This window comes from Carassius carassius, unplaced genomic scaffold, assembly GCF_963082965.1.
Source record: "Carassius carassius unplaced genomic scaffold, fCarCar2.1 SCAFFOLD_113, whole genome shotgun sequence".
NCBI classification, from domain to species: domain Eukaryota; kingdom Metazoa; phylum Chordata; class Actinopteri; order Cypriniformes; family Cyprinidae; genus Carassius; species Carassius carassius.
The window spans coordinates 72,820-95,000 of NW_026775120.1; the positions used below are offsets into that span (position 1 = coordinate 72,820).

General features: G+C 42.4%; 1 protein-coding gene across 1 annotated transcript in view; it reads right to left on the reverse strand.

Moving 5' to 3' along the window:
• Positions 1–1,048: 1,048 nt before the first annotated feature.
• The window catches only part of srpk2 (SRSF protein kinase 2), a 21,981-nt gene continuing 848 nt past the window's right edge, over positions 1,049–22,181 (reverse strand). Inside the window, exons 2-16 of the mRNA XM_059547389.1 lie at positions 14,345–14,544; positions 12,143–12,251; positions 11,968–12,055; positions 11,167–11,254; positions 10,984–11,090; positions 9,379–9,544; positions 9,266–9,291; positions 8,666–8,933; positions 7,095–7,865; positions 6,817–6,917; positions 6,617–6,724; positions 6,469–6,538; positions 3,739–3,831; positions 3,048–3,140; positions 1,049–2,530 (exon numbers count right to left, since the gene is read on the reverse strand). Coding sequence (XP_059403372.1) covers positions 2,346–2,530; positions 3,048–3,140; positions 3,739–3,831; positions 6,469–6,538; positions 6,617–6,724; positions 6,817–6,917; positions 7,095–7,865; positions 8,666–8,933; positions 9,266–9,291; positions 9,379–9,544; positions 10,984–11,090; positions 11,167–11,254; positions 11,968–12,055; positions 12,143–12,251; positions 14,345–14,544 — 2,473 coding nt within the window. The 3' untranslated portion in view covers positions 1,049–2,345. The remainder of the gene's footprint in view (positions 2,531–3,047; positions 3,141–3,738; positions 3,832–6,468; positions 6,539–6,616; positions 6,725–6,816; positions 6,918–7,094; positions 7,866–8,665; positions 8,934–9,265; positions 9,292–9,378; positions 9,545–10,983; positions 11,091–11,166; positions 11,255–11,967; positions 12,056–12,142; positions 12,252–14,344; positions 14,545–22,181) is intronic.

The following is a 22,181-nucleotide window of genomic DNA, read 5'->3' on the forward strand; positions in this document are numbered from 1 at the left end:
TATAGTATGTAGTGATAAGGTAACAATAAAAAAGCCTCCATCTGTCAAATTAACAAGAATATTAATAAAAAAAAACAGTAAAACATTTAAAGAGAGTTCTGTCTGTCAGTGCTACTCTGAAATCTCTCAGCAGGTCCCGGAGAGCCTGATTGTTGGGATTCAGCTGGGTTTGATCAGGACCGTCCATCTCACAGTGCTGCAGCTTATACAGAGGCTTGCTTTCCTTTAGTTTCAACATGGTGTTCGTATGAAGTTTGAAGTTAACACACTTTCAACAACGCTTCCTTTTCTGTTCATTTACTTCTGATGACTTCTGACACCATTAGACAATATCATTTTCAAATATTAAGGCATATTCAAATTTTTTATGAATTAGAAGTAAGAAGAAAGTCAAGTGATGTTCACACTGAGAACACTGATGATGCTGAATTTCAGGCAGATGCTCAAAGTAACAGACTTTACTACAGCAAATTCTTTATCATCAGCGAAGCATGTTTTTAGAGCATAGTCATACAGTAACGGGTACTGACCCAAAGTCACTCAGTAACCATCTTTGAAATGCCTCTCAGTGCAGCTCCTGTCTCTTTGAATGGGGAAACCTCAAATTCTCCAAAACTGTTCACCAAGTTTAAGAAGAGATTTCATATTTGAAATCACCAATGAAATCTGACAAAACTGCGTCATAAATGTAGTTTCTTTTGATCAAATAGCATTATAAAAAGTGAAGTTTTCAGGCTAGACCAGGCCGTGCGCAGCCCTGAGCACGTTTCTATATCAACAGGGACTTCTAAAGGCAGCTGCAGTGACACCCTGACTTGACTAATAGCCATTGGCTATTTTACTCAGAAGGCGGGGCTTCGTTCAATAGAGCAGCCATACTGAGCGTTGCATTTTTCCCCATTCAAAAGTATACGAGTGACACATCTTGGGTTCTCTATAGTCTTTGTATTGACTGACTAAACGACAGAGAGCTGGATTACTGCTCACAATAAATTAAACTCACATGCAGGACCAGAACAAGAAGGGTGGAAATGTTTAGGCAAAGCAATCCATTAATTTACAATTTTATTAAATCTGTTGATGAAAAACAAGGACACAATTGTCGACGTTGGGAAGAACAGTCAGCGTGGCTGCGTGAGACACATCAGGAGCTTCCGGTGCAAAAATTCACCATCATAATCACTATTATTGCAAAAATGTTCAATAAAATTCATGACTGTCACATGAGTCCTCACAGAGCAGCACTAGTCAATGCCATGAAGGAAGTGACAACCGAATAAAACCCAAACAAAGGAAATAAAACATCTGAAAATAGACCTAACACAATCATCTTATTACGACTAAACTGTCACTGTCACAACATCAGAGAACTGCTTTTCTTTTTTAATGAATTTAAATATTTTTGTAAATATTTCACCATCTAATTTTATTGCGAAAATAGGCAACTGGACTAAGTGTGATGATGACGATGATGTATTTCGAGCAGCGTGAGGACACAGACACGGCTGCAGCACATCTCCATGATGACCATCCATGTGCACGTCTCCTAACAGCAGTCTGTGTTTATCTTGCGCTCAAGCAGTTTCTGGACAGATTGCTGGATCTCTGTACATCGGTAACTTTCCCTGAACAAAAAGAATGAACACAAGTGCAGCCTCATTGAACTACAGCCCCGGCGCGAGATGCCGTCCTGCCGGAGAGAGCATGTCGCACCGCTGGAGAATCAGGAATGTTGTTGTCGGAATCGAAGCTTTAAATAAAAACATTCAACCAGACGGGGAACAGTCATTGGCGCGAACGTCCATTCGTTTGCTCTCCACAAACCAAATCGTCTCTTTGTCTTCTGGATTCATATTTCCCAGGGCAGTGTGTGAGTGTGTGTGTGAGTGTGTGTGTGAGAGAGAGAGAGATGAGGTTTGTAAACAGCTCTGTTGCAGAACCTGATTGGATGGTGGGACAAAAAAGGCGAGGCTTCAGGGACTTAGGTGGGCTTCAGAATCAGTATATCATGAACTGATTACTCACATAATATATTAATCTCTGTGTGAGCTTATAAATGTTTGTTTTACTGGGGCGTTCACGAGAGTTTGGCTGAAGGTATCATGTGAAATGATCTCACATTCTGTTTTCAGCCTGTAAAATGTGTCAGATCTGTTGAGGAAGACAGTGAATGAAGCTTCGTCTCTCAGATGAGATGAAGACATCTGGTTTCTCCCATGTGTGTGTGTGTGTGTGCTGAAGCCCACCCTCGCCCGACAGCCTCCTCTCTCTGGTTCTTCCTCTCTAATGGCTGCAGTTCAGTACGGGGCCACAGGGGGGCGTCGATGAGTCTGAGGACGAAAGTGCTATGAGTTCAGCCAGGGGTGGTTGAGGCATTCTGACGCCGAGGCCCGTTTCTCCGGCACCATCTCCAGCATGGGCAGCAGGAAGTGTGTGAAGTGACCGGCGTCCTCGGCCGACCAGCCGTATTTCTCCACCAGCACGTCAAACAGAGACCAGGGCTTGAGTTTGGTGATGTGCCTCAGCTCACCTGCAGAGAGACACACCAGATCACCTTAGTCTTACTCTATTAATGACCATACTATTAATGCAAGACCCGCCCACACTATTTATGCCAGAATTAATGCATGAACGTCGTGTCAGAGAGAGGCCAATCGTCTTTGACTTTGAAAACCATAACCGTTTAGCTAGCTGCCGCTGTAGTTATTTTCAGTGCTGTTAGCTCATTGATAGCAGAGATTAACGTTTACTCTCCATTAATGGCGGGAGATTCTCACAGATGCTCGTTAGGCATTCATGTTACAGAACTAAAGAACAAACTAAAGAGGGAGAATGAATGATATCAAGTCGTGTTTCTGTGATACTCGTGGTAAAAATGGCTCTTGAGCTGTATATTTGAGTGATCTGCATTGGCCAGTGCCGGTGTTGGAATTTCATATTGTATCTGACAACACAGTGGAAGGAAAAAGGAAAAAGGATTACAAGTTCAGTGGAGTGGAGGAAACGCTCCTGAACGGCAGAGCCGGAAGTCAGACAGTCAGCGGTACCTTTCTTTGAGAAGAACTCACGGCTGTATTTTCCAGCTGCGATGATCTTGCGGGGGATATTTCCCAGTAACTCCATAATCAGAGCGATGTGGTCTGACCCCGAACACACACACACACACACACACACACACACACACACACAACAATAGTTATTCATGCAGTGGTGCAGGAGGACGGACGCTCACACACACACAGGTCTGAACCCAGATGATTCAGATCACACACCTGCAGGACTCAATAAAGGGGTCATGAAATGGAAAATCAAAATTACCTTGATATTTGCAAGTGGCATTCTACAATAAAAACATTGTTTTCATGTGACTGAAGTTCATTTTTAACCTCGTGCAAATGAACAAGAATGTTTTTATTTGTTGGTCTCTTTTCTTATGTTGCCAGGTTTTCTCAGTATCTTGTATTGAAAGCTACAGCAGTGCTCAGTCTTTTGACGACTGCTGCCGTTTTTCACAGTGATGATGCCCAATGAAATGGATGAAAACTAAGCTTTTTCATATATACTGAAAACTGGAGAAAAAAACTATGCCAACTGACCTCCAGAATCATAATGTAAAGAAGTGAACATGCATTTCATGATCCCCACTAACATCATCAAGCCATAAAGCTGCAGTCTTGTGGTGTGTGTGTGTGTGTGCGGCAGCGCTCACGTCCGTCCTCCCTTTGTCTCTAACACTACCTCTCCGGTTGAAGAATTCCCGGGAATATTTTCCAGAAAGAGCAAAGTGTCGAGGAATGCAGCCAAGAAGCTCTATGATGTGAGCTATATGATCTACGGGAGAGAGGAAGAGGAAGAGGAAGAGGAAGAGGAGGGGAAGAGGGAAGCGTGATGAGAAAAATACGGAGGAAGGGATCAGAAGGGAGAAAGTGGAAGTTTAGTATCAGCTAAAAACACACTAAACACGATCAGACATCTGAACGCTAACAGTTATGCTGAGCTTTAAACTACATCTTGAGTGACAGCAAAGGACAGAATCAAGATTAACGGGGATCAGAGTGAATGACAGAAGCGGATGTGTTCAGAATGGCATATCAGCGTACTGCACATTTAATCATGACGTCAGCATACTGCACGTGTAGTTCAGAAAGTGTCTGAAAAACGATGAATACTTGATGAATGCTCTGTGTAGTACTTGATTCTGATTGTTGTCTCAGTGGTACTTTCTCTTCCTTCACATAATATAAAATCATTTACACTTACATCAATATCTCATGCCCATTTACCGAATAATTTGTTAAGTAGTTGTGTGATTAGTGGGATCACGTCCATTCAGCTGGTCTTTCCTCCATATCAGGCATGCTATTTAAGATAACAACTGACGGACTGTCCAGTCTATATTTTGTCATGTTAAATATAATTTAAAACAATAAAATGAGTCAAGATATTGTTAAAATCACACTGGTCACTTACAATGTGCAGTGATGTAAAATCATTCGTAATATTGTCTGTATAAACCTAAGCCTAGTCACAACAAAGCTGTTTGTTTGTAGAAAACAATAGTTATGGAAAATGTGTTGAAGACAGTGGCTTTAAAGTGTGCAGTTATGAGCACTACAGGTGCTTCTCAATAAATTAGAATGTTGAGGAAAAGTTCTTTTATTTCAGTAATTCAACAGTAGTTTAAGGGCCCTATAATACTCCACTTTTTTTCACTTTCTTTACAATGCGACGCAAGGCGCAGCACAAGTGTGTTTGCTAGTTTCAGTCCGGCGCCATTAGCATTTTCCCGTCCAGTGCCACGTCATTTAATTAGCAAATGCATTTGCACTAATTTTTGCGCCCATGGGCGTGCTGGTCTAAAAAAAGAGGTGTGTTCAGGCGCATTGCTTTTTTAAATAGCTGAAAATAGACTGCGCCATAGACCAGCTCAAACCTGGTCTAAAGTCTGGCGCAATGTTTTTTCTTTGTAATTTAAAGAGTGTACACGCTGCTTATTAAACACAGGGACGCACCGCAGCACACAAACATGCCAAATATTACAAATTAAAGCTTGCCAAATTCCGCCGTGTAAATAGCAATCCGTCATGACACGAGCACAACTGGCTCTTAAAGGGAATGGAAGATGAGAATCTGATTGGTTTATTCCACGTCACGCCCAAAAAACACCCATTACTCATTAAGAGAATAGGGACAACCCGTTTAGACCATGCGCCCGGGCACGCCAACCGTTTTTCCGTCGTTAAAATAGCAAAAGTGGATTTGGACACGCCCTGAGTGCAGCTGCGCCATGCGCTTTACACTTTGCGTTTAGATCGTTTCTGATCTGACAGTTTTCCAGAAGACAATCATTGACACCCTTCACAAGGAGGGTAAGACACAAACATTCATTGTCAAAGAAGCTGGCTGTTCACAGAGTGCTGTATCCAAGCATGTTAACAGAAAGTTGAGTGGAAGGAAAAAGTGTGGAAGAAAAAGATGCACAACCAACCGAGAGAACCACAGCCTTATGAGGATTGTCAAGCAAAATCAGTTCAAGAATTTGAGTGAACTTCACAAGGAATGGACTGAGTCTGGGGTCAAGGCATCAAGAGCACCACACACAGACGTGTCAAGAGATTTACTGAACCACACACAACCTCAGAGGCATCTTACCTGGGCTCAGGAGAAGAACTGGACTGTTGCCCAGTGTTTCAAAGTCCTCTTTTCAGATGAGAGCAAGTTTTGTTTCATTTGGAAACCATGCTCCTAGAGTCTGGAGGAAGGATGGAGAAGCTCATAGCCCAAGCTGCTTGAAGTCCAGTGTTAAGTTTCCACAGTCTGTGATGATTTGGGGTTCAATGTCATCTGCTGGTGTTGGTCCAATGTGTTTTTTGAAAACCAAACTCACTGCACCCATTTACCAAGAAATCTTGGAGCACTTCATGCTTCCTTCTGCTGACCAGCTTTTTGAAGATGCTAATTTAATTTTCCAACAGGATTTGGCACCTGCCCACACTGCCAAAAGCACCAAAAGTTGGTTAAATGACCATGTGTTGGTGTGCTTGACTGGCCAGCAAACTCACCAGACCTGAACCCCAGAGAGAATCTATGGGCTATTGTCAAGAGGAAGATGAGAAACAAGAGACCAAACAATGCAGATGAGCTGAAGATCACTGTCAAAGAAACCTGGGCTTCAGACCACCTCAGCAGTGCCACAAACTGATCACCTCCATGCCACGCCGAACTGATACTTTCCAGAAGGCCAACAATTTTGTTAAATGTGAGCCAAAATCATCACAATTAAAAGAACCAAACACTTAAACTACTTCAGTCTGTGTGCATTGAATTTATTTAATACATGAGTTTCACAATTTGAGTTGAATTACAGAAATAAATGAACTTTTCCTCAACATTCTAATTTATTGAGAAGCACCTGTATGCCATTCTGAGCATCCAACAGGAAGCATAAAAGCTGACAGTGAGAGGTACCTTCATCACGAGAGTAGTCTTCACCAGAGTGCGGCTCAAACAGATAGTCACCAGTGGCCAACTCAAATGCCTGCGGATGACAGACAGATCAAACTCAATCACAGAGACCAAGGTAGTTGTGACAGATGCGTGTCGGTCGGATGCTCACCATGCAGGCTGTGCTCCATATATCAGCAGGAGTGCTGTACCCCGCTCCAATCAGCACCTCGATGGAGCGGTACTGCCGCGTCTGGATGTCCTCCGTAAAGTGTTTGTGCTGGAAATGCATTGATTACACAGCTCACGTCCAACCTTACACAGGTATTTACAATCATATGGACAGTTGAAGTGATTTGTAGGATGTCTTACCACCCAGCATGCATTGCCCAGATCAGCGATTTTGACTCTCAGAATATCTGCGTTCCTCGGATCCAGAGGATTCACCAGCAGATCAGCCGCTCTGACCCTCGCTGCAGAGAGACAGACAGACAGAAAGATGGACAAAGAGACAGACAGATGGACAGAGATAGAGAAGGACAGACAGAGAGATGGACGGATGGACAGAGAGACAGACAGAGAGCTTATTAACCTGCTCACAGTAAACAGTAGTCATTTGTGCATGTATGAATTGCATGTGCAAGTTTGACCTTTCGGCGTGTCTCCAGTGCTGGACGATGACACCGTTCGGCTGCGGTCAGTGTTGCCGCTGAGAGCCTGGGCCTCGTCGTGCTCGCTGTCGGCCGGTTCGGGATCCAGAGGAAGCTCAGGGAAGCGTGGCATGGTGCCACGGTGTCGCGCTCCATTCGTCAGTCCGGTTTCTCCATTGTAAAGCTCGTACGAGGCATCGGAAGCATCCCGGTCGGTCGTGCTGATCTCCGACTCCACTAGAGGGCAGAGGAGAGGCGAGGACAGTGGCACACTGGGCGACAGATGCTCCTGTACACACATGATCACGTGGCCGTTCGTTTTAGAGGCGTCATTGTGGTCCTTCCTGGAATGATCCTGGCCTTCATCATCTGCCTCCTCCTCCTCTTCATATTCTTCATCTTCGTATTCATCCTCCTCCTCCTCCTCCTCCTCATCTTCTTGTCTCTCTATCGTCACTTTCGGTGGATCTGTTTCTTCCTTGTTCGGACACTCTTGTGTCTTCGGCTCTTCCTCTGTGCTCTGTGAGGATGTGGCTTCCTTCTCCTCTTCCTCCTCTTTATCGTCCTCTTCCTCTCTCACGTCTTCATTTCCATCCTGCTCTTCCTGTTCTTTTGAGTTTTCACACTCGTTCTCAGGAGTGTCCTGTCGCTCAGGTGAAGAGTGTGCACACGTATGTGACTCTTCTTCAGTGGGACACTCAGCGGCGGGAAGGACGTCACAACCTTCCTCGTTCTCCACTATTTCCTGCTGATCCTGATCCGGCTCCGCACCTGAGAGACAGAGACATTTATATGAGGAAACATTTTAGACAGCCATCAATTCAAAAACTAAAATAAATGAAAGAACTACAAAAATACAAAGAAATTTGATGTTCTGTCAGTTCAGAGAGTTTCTGGGACCTTCTGAAAACACCATCACAACAAACCGTCTTACAAAATAAAGATAGAAAAGTTAAATAAAGAACAGCTTTACAAGCAAAATGAAGAGATCTTCTGAACAAACTAATGGAATATGATGCTTTTGCTTATAAGAGGAGACAACCCTCCCAGAAGAATTACAAGATTGATCTGATTCATCAACAAAAGACAATAAAATCAGACCATCTTCAACTGGTTCAAAATGAATCTGACCATATGATCATCTCCAGCAGTTTATCCATAAGAAACTAGTGCTATATAGTTACTGAGCGATCTTCAGTCACACTATCATCGTTTGGCCATATAACATGTCATTTTCAGAAAAAAGGAGAAATTCCTTGGCCAACAATATGAACAGAAAGCGTTACTTCAAACACTGAACACTGGAGACAGAGCTGCATTCATGATCCTGCTTTAGGAACGAATGATCTAACATTTAAACAAGGGACTGAAAAGGAAGCAACAGCGACATACATGATCACTCACACAGAAGAAATGAGAGGTTTCCCAGATTAAATTAAGTTTGGTCTAGGAAAGCAGTATTTGTTTACATTCCTAAAACCAAGGGAATACTATATTAAAGACATCAGAATGTCAACGATGCCATCCATTACTATCATCTACACAAAAGATGGCATCTGGATTGAACACACATGTGTGGTTGGTGAGTCTGACAGGCCGCTCCTTCTCTCCCTCAGCCTCCTCATCCTCATCTGCATCCTCATCATCCTCTTCATCTTCCTCGCTGTCCGCCAGAGCCAGGCTGGGACCGAGTGCGGTGTCCGACGCTCCACCGGCTCTCTGCTTCTCCGCCTCTCGCTCCAGAGCTTCGATCTCCAGCATGCGTCTCTCCAGCAGCTCCGCCTGCCGCTTCTGCTTCTTTTTCAGCTTCTTCTTTTTATTTTTGGAGATCTTCCCCACCTGCAGGAGGCGTCAAACCACAGGAGACAACTCAGACAACCACGCTGGGGCTTTATGCACTCTGTCTCTCGTACTTCAGCAGATTAATTCTCATTGTTTGCTCGGCTGGAGGAATCACTATTCAGCTCCTAAACGCCGCTGGTCACTCTAAATAATTGCGGATCACATCTTATGGTTCAACCAATGTACATCACAAATATCTACAGATCAGAACTGTATGAAATATTAACAACTATGCAGCAAACTACAGATTGATGTGTTGCAGATGTCGGTCATTTGTCTGCTTTCCTCAGTAAAACAGATGTGTGAGAAGTTTGGTTTCCTTCACTGACCTGTTTGAGTTGAGGAGCCGTGCTGACTGCGAACAAACAGAGAAACAGTCAGAACGTCACCAATTACATTCATCATTCATGAATCAGAACGACAGAAAGCAGAGATGAAATACTAGCAGATCCAGACGGTGGCGGCGCTCCGGCTTTCTGCCACTCGGTGGCCTCGACCGCCATCCTGCGCACAAAAGCCTCATCCACACACATGAGGATGTTCTCTGGTTTGATGTCCGTGTGGATGATCTTACACTTACTGTGAAGGTAATCAAGGCCCTGCAGAACCTGCAGCCAAACCACAAACACAAGTGTTTCTCAGGTGAATCTAGTCCATACTGAACCACCGCTTCATCAAGGAAATACAATTTCACGATTTCACGTTGAAAATACCAAACATTGTATTCTGTGGTTAGGAGAACCGTCATCAACTAACCAGAGATACTGTGTGACTGTCACTGTGTCCCAATTCAGAAACTACATTTGAGAATGAAGACTGCTTCAAATATGGCCTCGTAATGCATTCTTCCTTTCCAGAACAGATGGATGTTTCATAGTCCAGACAATCCCAAGATTCATTGCATTTTTTTTAGATAAAATGCTGGATTACACTTTTAAATACAAGTTATTCAGATATCTAACATTACTAAAAAAATAAAAAAAAACCTTCAAAGCAGCAAAGTAGAATTGAGAAGAACTGAACTGAGCTGGATGATTTATCACTGAATCACTCATTTCTTGTTTATCACTTGTTAATGGAGATGATGATTTTGCAATTGTACTGTCTTGATTAATGCTTAATTTGCTATAAACAGATGTACTGTAACCTAAGTAGTAATAATGCTTTTGCTTAAGTACAAAGATGTAACCCTGTGATGAATGCTATATGGAAAATGTATTGAGTAACTTCACTAACATTAAGAAAACTGCTTACTTGCATGAAATGTATGTAGTGACTGATTTAGAGTAGAAACATTTATGTATTAGAAATAGATTTTATGATAAATGGACAATATAGTAGTTAATGTGTATTTCACAGACGGTTAAGAGGAAAAAGAAGAGGAAAAGAGCTAAAGCAATGCGAAGTAAACAACTGAAAGCCTCGGCAGAGGAGTTGGCCGCACTCCAGGTGATGACATCAGAAGAGCCAGCGTTCGACGTCTGTGTATAAAAGACTGAGAGAGACTCGACGGACGGATACTGAACAAGCACAGTATCCCTCGACGCCTGATACCAGCTGATTATACCTTGATTTTGTAACTTTACTATTGTACTTTGATATAACTTGTATTTTATTATTGACAAGTTATGGTCAGCAAGAGTAGTAATTTAAGAGCCGTAAGCAAGAACTGACCACAGGGAAGTCTTCTGAGCAAATTGTAAATACTATTGGAATGCTTATAGTTTTGTCCAGAGTCGACTTTCCTTACCTACCTGAGAATAATAAATAAATAGGTAAAAGGTGTATAGATAAAGGAGACACCATAAAACACACTGTAAAGCTGCTTTGAAACAACCTGGACTGTATAAAATGCAACAGAAATAAAGGTGACTTGACTTGAACATATTCAGACAGAGTTCTGTTTCAGACAGTTGAAACCATCTCCAGGCAGCTGAATATAAAAACATCAAATACATGCTGACGCTGTCGTTTCATGAAGTGCTTCACTTTGTCTCTGTGTTTATGTGCATGGCACAGTTAGGATTCGGGAAGTGTGTGTGATTACCTGTCTAATGATGCTCTTGACGCAGGGTAACGGCAAACCCTGATAATTTGACTTGATGATCCACTTGAGCAAATGATGACCAAGAACTTCAAACACCATGCACACGTCTGAGAACCAGACTTAAAGAAAACCACGGACTCTCTCTCTCTCACACACACACACACACACACGCTGTGAGGATACGAATCCCGTTCAGCCCCGAGATCTTGAAGTCGTCTATGAGTTGAACAACCATGTCCTTATAAGGATCATCAGGATCAGTCTCACGCACCTTAGAGACAGACAGAGAGAGACAGCTGTGTGCATCTATTCTTCAACCACAAAAGTAAACATGGTTGCCAGATTGGGGAGATTAACTAAAACACTGGGCTACTGATTGGGTGATTAACTCTCTTGCTATTTGGCAATTGCAACCATCAACGCTCATGGAGGCTTTTTACCAATACAAATGTCAATAATCAGGATTATGATTAAAATGTGATTTGCAGGCAGCATATGGAGGTAGGAAGGCAACAAGACCTGTCTTAATCCAGTGATTGTGCATTTGATTTCATGACAGCTGAGCTAAAAAATGGCATCTGAAAGTTTGACTTGGAGGTCACTTTGTATGTAAATGTATGATTTTGAAAAAATAGTATTGTAGTCATTAAATATTGGCTCAGTTATCACCAAAGCTCTCTGTTTTAAAGACCATTAAACCATTGTGCTGCCTCAAAAGCCTGTCTGAAATCAGTTTGATGAGGCACTTTCATGCTGCTTGCAAAGTCGCTGTCTGATGGTGTGGCGAAGAAACAGTGAGCTTTCAGACGCTGCCTGTATATAAAGACCTGTGTTTGTGTGGCAGTGACTGTGAACTGGCATAAAAGGCACAAGAGCAGAAACAGTCAGTAGATCTATGTGTCAGAGACATGGTGTACAATTAAGTGAAATCACAAATATTTTAACAGGAACCCCCCATGAATAATGTGTGTGGGAGATACTCACACATCTGAGTAATTTAATTTCATCCAGTGCCGTCTCTGTGTAGTGCTGTGCACTCTTTACGACCTTCATCGCAACAAAACGCTTCGCTCTGTTAACACACACACACACATGCAGGTTATATTAGCTCTGAGTAACACACACACTCACTGACTGCACTGGTGATGCGGTCACTCACTGAATATCCCAGCACAGCCAGACGGTGGAGAAGTGACCCCAGCCCAGCTTGCGGATGACATGGTATCTGCCGTTAAACAGGTCGCCGATCTTCACGGGATGGTAACCTCCTGCAGCATGACAGAAACATGATACAGTCGACTGATGGTACTTGTAGAAATAGGAGAATCCGGCTAATGTTTCCTTCAGCTCAACTGTGCGGCTGTTGTCCTCAGACCAGCACTCACGTTTATTAAAGTCTGTTTTAACACTTGATTACATTGGTTGAGTTTGATTTCACATTTTCCAGCACAGGTTTCTTTCACACTGCTTTTATTGTACTATATTTTAATTTTTTTGATATGTTTGTGTCATTTATGTGAATATAAACAAGAGTACTACTGGCATAACTAGATTTCCACTCAAGAGGAGTAGATGACAAACTACTACTAATACTACAAGAATTAACATTTCATTTTCACTGATGAAAGAAAAATGACTGAAGCCTGGAAGCCTGGTACCTGCACTCACTCACATCATCAACACATCCCTCCACACTGGTGTTTTTCCCTCATCATTTAGACAGGCTCGTATAACTCCACTACTTAAGAAACCCACCCTCAACCCATCTCTTTTAGAGAACTACAGACCAGTTTACCTTTTCCCTTTCATTGCAAAAACACTTGAACGAGCTGTGTTCAACCAAGTCTCTACATTTCTCACAAACAACAACCTCCTTGACAGCAACCAATCTGGCTTCAGAAGTGGACATTCAACTGAGACGGCCTTGCTCTAAGTTGTTGAAGCCCTAAGACTGGCAAGAGCAGAATCCAAATCTTCAGTACTTATCCTGCTTGATCTGTCCGCTGCTTTTGACACGGTTAACCACCAGATCCTCCTATCAACCCTACTGGCAAAGGGCATCTCAGGAACCACACTTCAGTGGTTTGAGTCTTACCTATCAGATAGGTCCTTCAAAATATCTTGGAGAGGTGAAGTGTCCAAGTCACAAAAACTACTGGGGTGCCTCAGGGCTCAGTTCTTGGACCACTTCTCTTCTCTGTCTACATGGCATCATTAGGTTCTGTCATTCAGAAACATGGCTTTTCATACCACTGCTATGCTGATGACACTCAACTCTACCTCTCATTCCATCCTGATGATCCGACGGTAGCTATTCGCATCTCAGCTTGTCTAACAGACATTTCTTCCTGGATGATGGACCATCACCTTCAACTCAACCTTGCCAAGACAGAACTGCTTGTGATTCCAGCAAACCCATCGTTTCATAACAATTTCACCATGAAGTTAGGCACATCAACCATAACTCCTTCAAAAACAGCTAGAAGCCTTGGAGTTATGATTGATGATCAGCTGACTTTCTCAGACCACATTGCTAAAACTGTCCGATCCTGCAGATTTGCTTTATTCAACATCAAGAAGATCAAGCCCTTTCTGTCTGAACATGCAGCAAAACTCCTTGTTCAAGCTCTTGTTCTGTCCAGGCTGGACTATTGCAATGCCCTCTGGGCAGGTCTTCCAGCCAATTCTATCAAACCTTTACGATTAATCCAGAATGCGGCAGCAAGATACATTTTTTATGAGCCAAAAAGAATGCACGTCACATCTCTGTTTATCAATTTGCACTGACTACCAATAGCTGCTTGAATAAAATTCAAGGCATTAATGTTTGCCTACAAAACTACCACTGGCTCTGCACCCATTTACCTAAATTCATTACTTCAGACTTATGTGCCCTCTAGAAGCTTGCGTTCTGCAAGTGAACGTCGCTTGATTGTGCCATCCCTAAGAAGCACATCTTTCTAATCTTTTGAATTCTATCTGCTTTCTTTTCATTTATTATACAATTAACAAAAGAAAAAAAAGACCTCTAACACTAGTTTGCTCTATTCTTTTTCTATTCTATCTGTTTTCTTTTTATGTATTATATTATTTAAAAGCCCTTGCTATGTGTACTGGATTAAAGCTAACTGAGACTTGTTATAGCACTTGTATATCATTGCTCTTTTGTTGATTTTGATTGCTTCCATTGTCCACATTTGTAAGTCGCTTTAGATAAAAGCCTCTGCTAAATGCCTGAATGTAAATGTAAATGTAAATAAATCAGGTCAGTGTCAGCCCAGCTCTTACTGAACATGGACAGAAACCTGGAGGCTCTCCTAACAGACAGACAGACAGACAGACAGACAGAGAGGTGTGGTACCTTTGCAGTAGTCGGCCGGATCCTCCTGCTCTTCGTCATCAGAGCCCAGAATCTCCTCCTCTGGCTCCGGCGGGGCAACAGGCTCAGGAGGAGGGGGTGGAGGAGGGGGAGGAGGAGGAGGAGGAGGAGGAGGAGGAGGAGTAGATGGAACCTTCTGTGTGTCGGGCCTACAAACACACACACATACACATTTCCATTTACTGTTTGTGAAGGCATGAGTTTATGAAACACACACAGTGGTCTGCCACCATCTCAGAAAATACCTTCATCCTGTTGCCATAGAAACTAGAGACACGAATCTAGAATCCAGCTTGACATCAGATTCATTTTATGAAAATAAAATACATGCAGACACACAAAAATGTTCACTCAGCAAAATGGGGACATTCCACAAGCTGCTACTGTTCTTATATTCAACAAATGATAAATACTATAGACTAACACAAACGCCCACCAAATACTTGATTAATTTTTACAAAAAACATAAATAAATATATATATATATATATATATATATATATATATATATATATAAAACATGCACTCATTCACATCCTTCTCTTCACTCTCTGAGGAAGAAGTCTCCAAACTTCAACCAAGTCTCTACATTTCTCACACAGAACAATTTCTCACTCCTTGAAAGCAACCAATCTGGTTTCAGAAGTGGACAATCAACTGAGACGGCTTTGCTCTCAGTTGTTGAAGCTCTAAGACTGGCAAGAGCGGAATCCAAATCTTCAGTACTTATCCTGCTTGATCTGTCCGCTGCTTTTGACACGGTTAACCACCAGATCCTCCTGTCAACCCTACTGGCAAAGGGCATCTCTGGAACCACACTCCAGTGGTTTGAATCTTATTTCTCAGATAGGTCCTTCAAAGTATCTTGGAGAGGTGAGGTGTCCAAGTTGCAACAAGTAAGTACTGGGGTGCCTCAGGGCTCAGTTCTTGGACCACTTCTCTTCTCTGTCTACATGGCATCACTAGGGTTGGATATCGATTGGGTTTTTTATGATACCAGTGCCATATTGATACTTTTGAAATGGTACTGGTGCCTAAACGGTGCCTGAACCGATACTTCCACAAAAAAAAAAAAAAAAAAAAAACAACAACAAAAAAAGGGGCACAAAAAACTAAGGGGAACATTAAAGAACATTAAAAATATTAAAAATAAATCCATAGCATTCACACGCTCCTTGGATGCTCTCATTTCCCAAGCTTCCCTTACTCTAAGCCTAATAAATGTATTTCATGATCTGGGTCATTATTTAATACAAAACCACAGATAATTTGTTTCTACTGTATCTCTGTCAATCACTCTGATATTTAGTTAAAATGAGTGCTGTCTGTCACTGTCTGCTCATTCTTTATAAAGTAGCAACAATGTTTTTTGTAAAGTACAGTACTTTGCAAAAGTCTTAGGCACATTAGTATTTTCACCCAAAAAAGGTTTTTAAGCCAGTTATTTATATCTTTTGCTGTAGTGTCAGTAGAAAATATCAGTTTCCAAACATTCATTTTGCTATTAATTTTAATAATAATCTAGTGAGATTTTTTAATGCACAAGCAGTCTAACAAAAGCTGGTGCTCCACATGGAGATCTGATCTCATCATCATCGAATCTGTCTGTGATTACATGAAGAAACAGATGAAACTGAGACAAAACTAATCCAGAAGAACTGTAGCAACATCTTCAAGATATTTTAAGAAACCTGCTTCCAAAGCTACAGTACTGTGAGAAGTTTTAGGCACTTGCGTAAATATGCTGTAAAGTAAGGATGCTTTCAAAATTATAGTCATACATGGATTTTATTTATCAATTAACTTCTATTAACTAAATCAAATCAACACTTGGTGTGACCAACCTTTGCATTTAAAACAGCTTTTGTCCAGTACACTGTACACTTGCACATTGCTTTGCAGTAGGGTTTCTTCAAGCGTCTTGGAGATAGGACCTGTCACGTTTATGAACTTTCTGTTTCCTTTTTTGGTCTTCCTGTTCTTGTTTTAGTTAATTGATTGATCCTCACCTGTTTCTAGTTCCCTCATCACCTTCTGTGTGTATAAATACCCGTTCTGTTCAGTTCCTCCTCGTCCGTGATTGTTTATCGTTGTCAAAGCTGTATGTGAGTGCTAACCTGAATGTTGATATCGTTGTTAATGTAATCTTGTTAATATAGTCTGTACCCCCTTTGTCATCAGTAAACTCCTTATTTGTTCCAGATCCTCTTCTCTTTCTTTGTTTTACGTTTAGCACTACCTCATTTGTAACAGAATCACGGACCTAAACAGTTTAGTTTAGCGGCGTTTTTCTTTCTTTTTGGTTTTTTATATATATTTTTCCCTCTCCCGGAATGGCCATCCCAGCAGTCCGTCTCCTATGCCTGGAGCAACTGGACCATTCGCTGGAGGACCACACCAGGGACTTTTTAGATCTGGCGTGCCTCACTCACTTCCCCGACCGCTCGCTCTCTAACTTTTTCTATACCGGCCTGAGCGAGCGGAGTAAGGCACGCCTACCAGCGAACGGTCCCCGAGAGGATTTCGCCGCTTTTGTGGAGTGGGTGCTGGAGAAAAATGGATCTTCATTTACCATCAGCACCGCCGAAGAGGATATCTCCAGCCCCACTCCCGACCCAGAGACCAGTCAGCCACCATCCCGACACACGGAGCCAGAGCCCACCGCAGCCGCAGAGCCCGAGCCATCCACTGACAGGAAGCAGGATCTCGAGAGCGCGACTGACCAGGTGTGTGAGCCGGCAACACCGTGCATCGTGGGAGTCCTCGTGGAGATCGAGGGCGTGGAGGAAAGCCCTGCCCACACTCCTGCGACTGAGGGTGAGCTGTATTCGGTCTCGGGAAATATGGAGCAACTTATGGATCTAATGGACTGGTCTATGGAGGTAATTCCTGTATCCCCTGTTTTTCCGCTGGTTCCATCCAGCCCTGATCCCCTTGTATACCCTCTCAGTCTCCCACTCCTACCTCCTCCAGTCAGCTCCTCTGCTCCATTTCCGCTGGTTCCGTCCAGCCCTGAGTTTTCTGTTTCTCCGCTGGTTCTGTCCAGCCCTGAGTTTTGTTTCTCTGCTGGTTCCGTCCAGCCCTGAATTTTCTGTTTCTCCGCTGGTTCCGCCCAGCTATGAATTTTGTTTCTCCGCTGGTTCCGCCCAGCCCTGAATTTTCTGTTTCTCCGCTGGTTCCGCCCAGTTATGAATTTTCTGTCTCTCCGCTGGTTCCGCCCAGCTCTGAATCTTCTGTGTCTCCTGTACTCCCTCCCAGCCTCCCTCTCCCACCTCCTCCTAAACCTGCCAGTCCCTCTGCTCCACTTCCGCTGGTTCCGTCCAGCCCTGATCCTCCTGTGTTTCCTCCCATCCTTTCTCTCTCTCCTCCTCCTAGACCAGCCAGTTCCTCGTCATCCCTGCTGGTGCCAGTCAGTCCCGCAGCTCACCCTCAGTCCGCGCCATCTGGGCGCGATGGTTCGCCGCTGGACTGCCAGTCTCCAGCTACGCCTTGGCGCGTTAAGGCCCTGTCTCCGCCTCCAGCCTCCGAGCCCTGGACGACTCCTCGGTCCTTCGACCCAGCGGCTCCGCCTTGGCTCTTAGCTCCCTCGTCTCCACCGTGGCCTGTCGTCCCACCTGCTCCACCGGGCTCCCTCGTCCCTCCGGCTCCACCTTGGTCAGTCGTAGACCATCCGCCGCCTCGGGACTCCACTCCTCTGGTTCCACCTCGTCACTCCATCCCTCCGGCTCTGTCAGGCTCCTCCTTCCCTCTGGTTCCACCGTCATCCTCCGTCACTCCGGCTCCACAGCGGTCTTCCAGGACCCCGCCTCCGCCTTGGTTGCCAGAGCCTTCTGCTCCACCTAGGCCCTCCGGATCCTCGACGTCACCCTGGCTCTGCGGCTGTGCTGCTCCATCTTGGGCTCCTCACCCACCGGTGCAGTCTCCTCCTGTCGGCCCCCTGGTGTCGTTGGCCGCTTCTCCACCGTGGCTCCTCCCGCCGTCGACTCCACCATGGATCTCCGTCCTGGCTGGTCTCTGGTGGACCATCTGGCTCCTCCTGCTCCGGGCTCCTCCCTCCATCCACTCCGCCCTGGTCCCTACCTCCATGCTCCCTCGTCACCTGCTCCTGGCCTGCTCCTCGACCGCCTCCAGAACCCCCACCCTCCCTCCGCTGGTATTCCTCTTGCGGTGCGAGGACGCACCGTTCTGGGAGGGGGCGAACTGTCACGTTTATGAACTTTCTGTTTCCTTTTTTGGTCTTCCTGTTCTTGTTTTAGTTAATTGATTGATCCTCACCTGTTTCTTGTTCCCTCATCACCTTCTGTGTGTATAAATACCCGTTCTGTTCAGTTCCTCCTCGTCCGTGAATGTTTATCATTGTCAAAGCTGTATGTGAGTGCTTACCTGAATGTTGATATCGTTGTTAATGTAATCTTGTTAATATAGTCTGTACCCCCTTTGTCATCAGTAAACTCCTTATTTGTTCCAGATCCTCTTCTCTCCCTTTGTTTTACGTTTAGCACTACCTCATTTGTAACAGGACCACAGTTCTTCTGGATTTAGTTTGTCTCAGTTTCATCTAGGGCTGCAACTAACGATTATTTTGATAATCGATTAATCTGTCGATTATTTTTACGATTAATCGGTTTATGTACTTATATTTTTTTTCAATTTTTTTCAATTTTTTCCCCAAGTAAATTATTAATAAATGGTCTTTATCCTTCAGCGTAGATTTTTAAGAGATTTTAACCATTTTGCACTGTCATATCCTCATCAAAAATATACCTGGAGTTGTTTTATTGTGTTAGTAATCCTTTGTCGAACTCTTTTGCAATCAAAACACTGACCCATACTCTAGCAAATTTCACAAGGAGATTTCAAATAATGTTTTCACCATGGCAGTCCTTAGAGCTCCTAAAGTAGTTTAACATCCTGAACATAGCTTATTAAGGAATCTTTCAGAACATATTTTCACGAAGAATAAGGATAAAACAGAATAAAATTGCAGTGCATTGCATTTTATTATTTACTTGGAAACAGCTTTATAGCTTTTGCTGTGAAATTGTAGACAATCCTTCGAATAAAGTGCCAGTGGCATGAAACCTGAATGGAGCACACATTTTAAAGTAAAATCCATCAGAAGGTTGTGCAGAAAAAAAAATTGGACACACACAAAAAAACCTGCTGTGTGAAAAAGAGCAGTGAATACTTAGAAACAAAAGTCAATTTCAAATATCTTTAAACATTTACCTCTCTCATTCAGTCATTATTAGGCTGCACGACTGAATTTTGAACTGGTAAACGACAAACTGATCACAGAACATGTTTGTAAAGCTTTAAATGTTAACTGTTAAAAAGCAATGTTATCAGCTTTTACGACTAAACATTTGCAAACAACATTGTACTGGAGAATCTGCACAAAGGAAAGTCTTAGGGGCCGTTCACAAATCGCGTCTAAAAACGTGTGGAAAACGCTAGGCGCACCGCTTTCTCCTTCTTTCCAAAGCGCTCGTGCAGAAGCGCCCCTGAGGCGTCTGCCTTTGATAAGCAACCATGACGTGCTCTCTCCTTGAAGACGCAGAAATTTCAACAAAGGATAAATGGATTTGCAGCTCAAAATATCGCTTGCAGTAGCTCTGCTACTAAATTTATTTCAAAATGGAAATCCATATACAACTATGATCAGCTGTTCCTTTCATCTTGACTGAGCTTTTAACGTTGTTACGGGAAAGGATGAAGCTGATTGGTTAGTTCTTGTCACATGACCCGCGGTGCGCTTGCTGCATTCTGAAAAGTTGAAATGTTTTTAACTCGATGCGGTGCGGTGTTGGAAATAACGAACTTGAGCGCGCAAAAGACGCGATATGTGAACGTCCCCTTTTTTGAAGGCTCAAAGTATAGTACTCCCACATCACGCTGAATGCTGCAGAGACGCTGTTCGGGAAGCACGTGACATAAAACGAGGCCAGCTTTGGCTATTCGCTACTTCTCCTGCTGTACTGGCTGAGTAAAACCTCCGGTGGCTCATTACTGCCACACTTTGGTCACCGCGGATTTGAAATATGCACGAAATTAGCCGCTTACGGCAAATAAAAGTTATTTTGCAACGAATCGATGACTAAATTAGTTGACAACTATTTTAATAATCGATTTTAATCGATTAAATGGATTCGTTGTTTCAGCTCTAGTTTCATCTGTTTCTTCATGTAATCACAGACAGATTCGATGATGATGAGATCAGATCTCCATGTGGAGCGCCGGCTGTTGTTAGACTGCTTGTGCATTAAAAAATCTCACTAGATTATTATTAAAATTAATAGCAAAATGAATGTTTGGAAATGTAAACTGATATTTTAGATCTTCATTTAAGATCAGACCCTTTCTTTCGGATCATGCTGCACAACTCCTTATTCAAGCTCTTGTTCTGTCCAGGCTGGACTATTGCAATGCTCTCTTGGCAGGTCTTCCAGCCAATTCTATCAAACCTTTACAATTAATACAGAACGCGGCAGCAAGATTAATTTTTAATGAGCCAAAAAGAATACATGTCACACCTCTGTTTATCAATTTGCACTGGCTTCCAATAGCTGCTCGTATAAAATTCAAGGCATTGATGTTTGCCTACAAAACTACCACTGGCTTTGCACCCATTTACCTAAATTTGTTACTTCAGACTTATGTGCCTCTAGAAGCTTGCGTTCTGCAAGTGAACGTCACTTGATTGTGCCATCCCAAAGAAGCACAAAGTCACTTTTACAGACTTTTAAATTAAATGTTCCTCCTGGTGGAATGACCTCCCCAACTCAATCCCAGCAGCTGAGTCCTTAGCCATCTTCAAGAATCGGCTTAAAACACATCTCTTCCATCTTTATTTGACTCTCTAACTTTAACACTCACTATTCTAATTCTATTCTAAAAAGGGTTTTGCTTCCCTTCCCTTTTAGACTTGCACTCTATTAATTTGCTAACTTCTTGTTTTCTTATTTTTTTTAAACTAACATTTGCTTCTGTAATCTTTCTGTATTCTATCTGTTTTCTTTTCATTATATAATTAACAAAAGCAAAAAAAAAAGAAAAGAAAAGGAAAGCCGGTAACACTTTCTATGAAGCCCATATTTATAAAACATTATAAGGGTATTCTTAAGGCATTATAATGAATGCATAATTCATTATAAAAACCCTTATTATATGTTATATCAACTCATGAATAATCATAACAATTATAATACATCATAATACTTACATATATGTGGTTATAAGTTTAAGAGTATGATTATTTATAACACACAATGAACACCATATTAAATCTACTTTATTTTCAGTATAATGGACTGTATCATATCTTGGCACTGTTTAAGATCTGCACAGTATCTTACTATAGCGGAGTGGTTAGATGTTGAGTGTTTCCTGTGGAGCTAATGTTTATTAATTGATGTGAGCTTAATAATCTAACGGAAAAAAAAAACGCTATGTTTTATATGGTTACATTTTATTTTGATATATTTATTATAATATAAATTGTTAAAAGCAAATGTGTCATATTACACATTCATATGATCTGATCTTATGGCTGTTTGAGAGCCTAAAAAAGTTTTTATTATTATTATTTCTACTTATAAGTGGTCTTTGACTGCTTTAAGTAAAGTAGCATAAAAAAATGGCAAGATATGAGACTTATAGAATATTATAACTATGAGAAATATAATCCATTGTAAAAGTGGATGCAACATGTTCATTGTGTTATAAATAATCATACTCTTAAAAGCTATAACCACAAATAATTAAATATTATATTAAAACTGTTCTTATAAATATTAATGAGATGATACAAAATATTTAA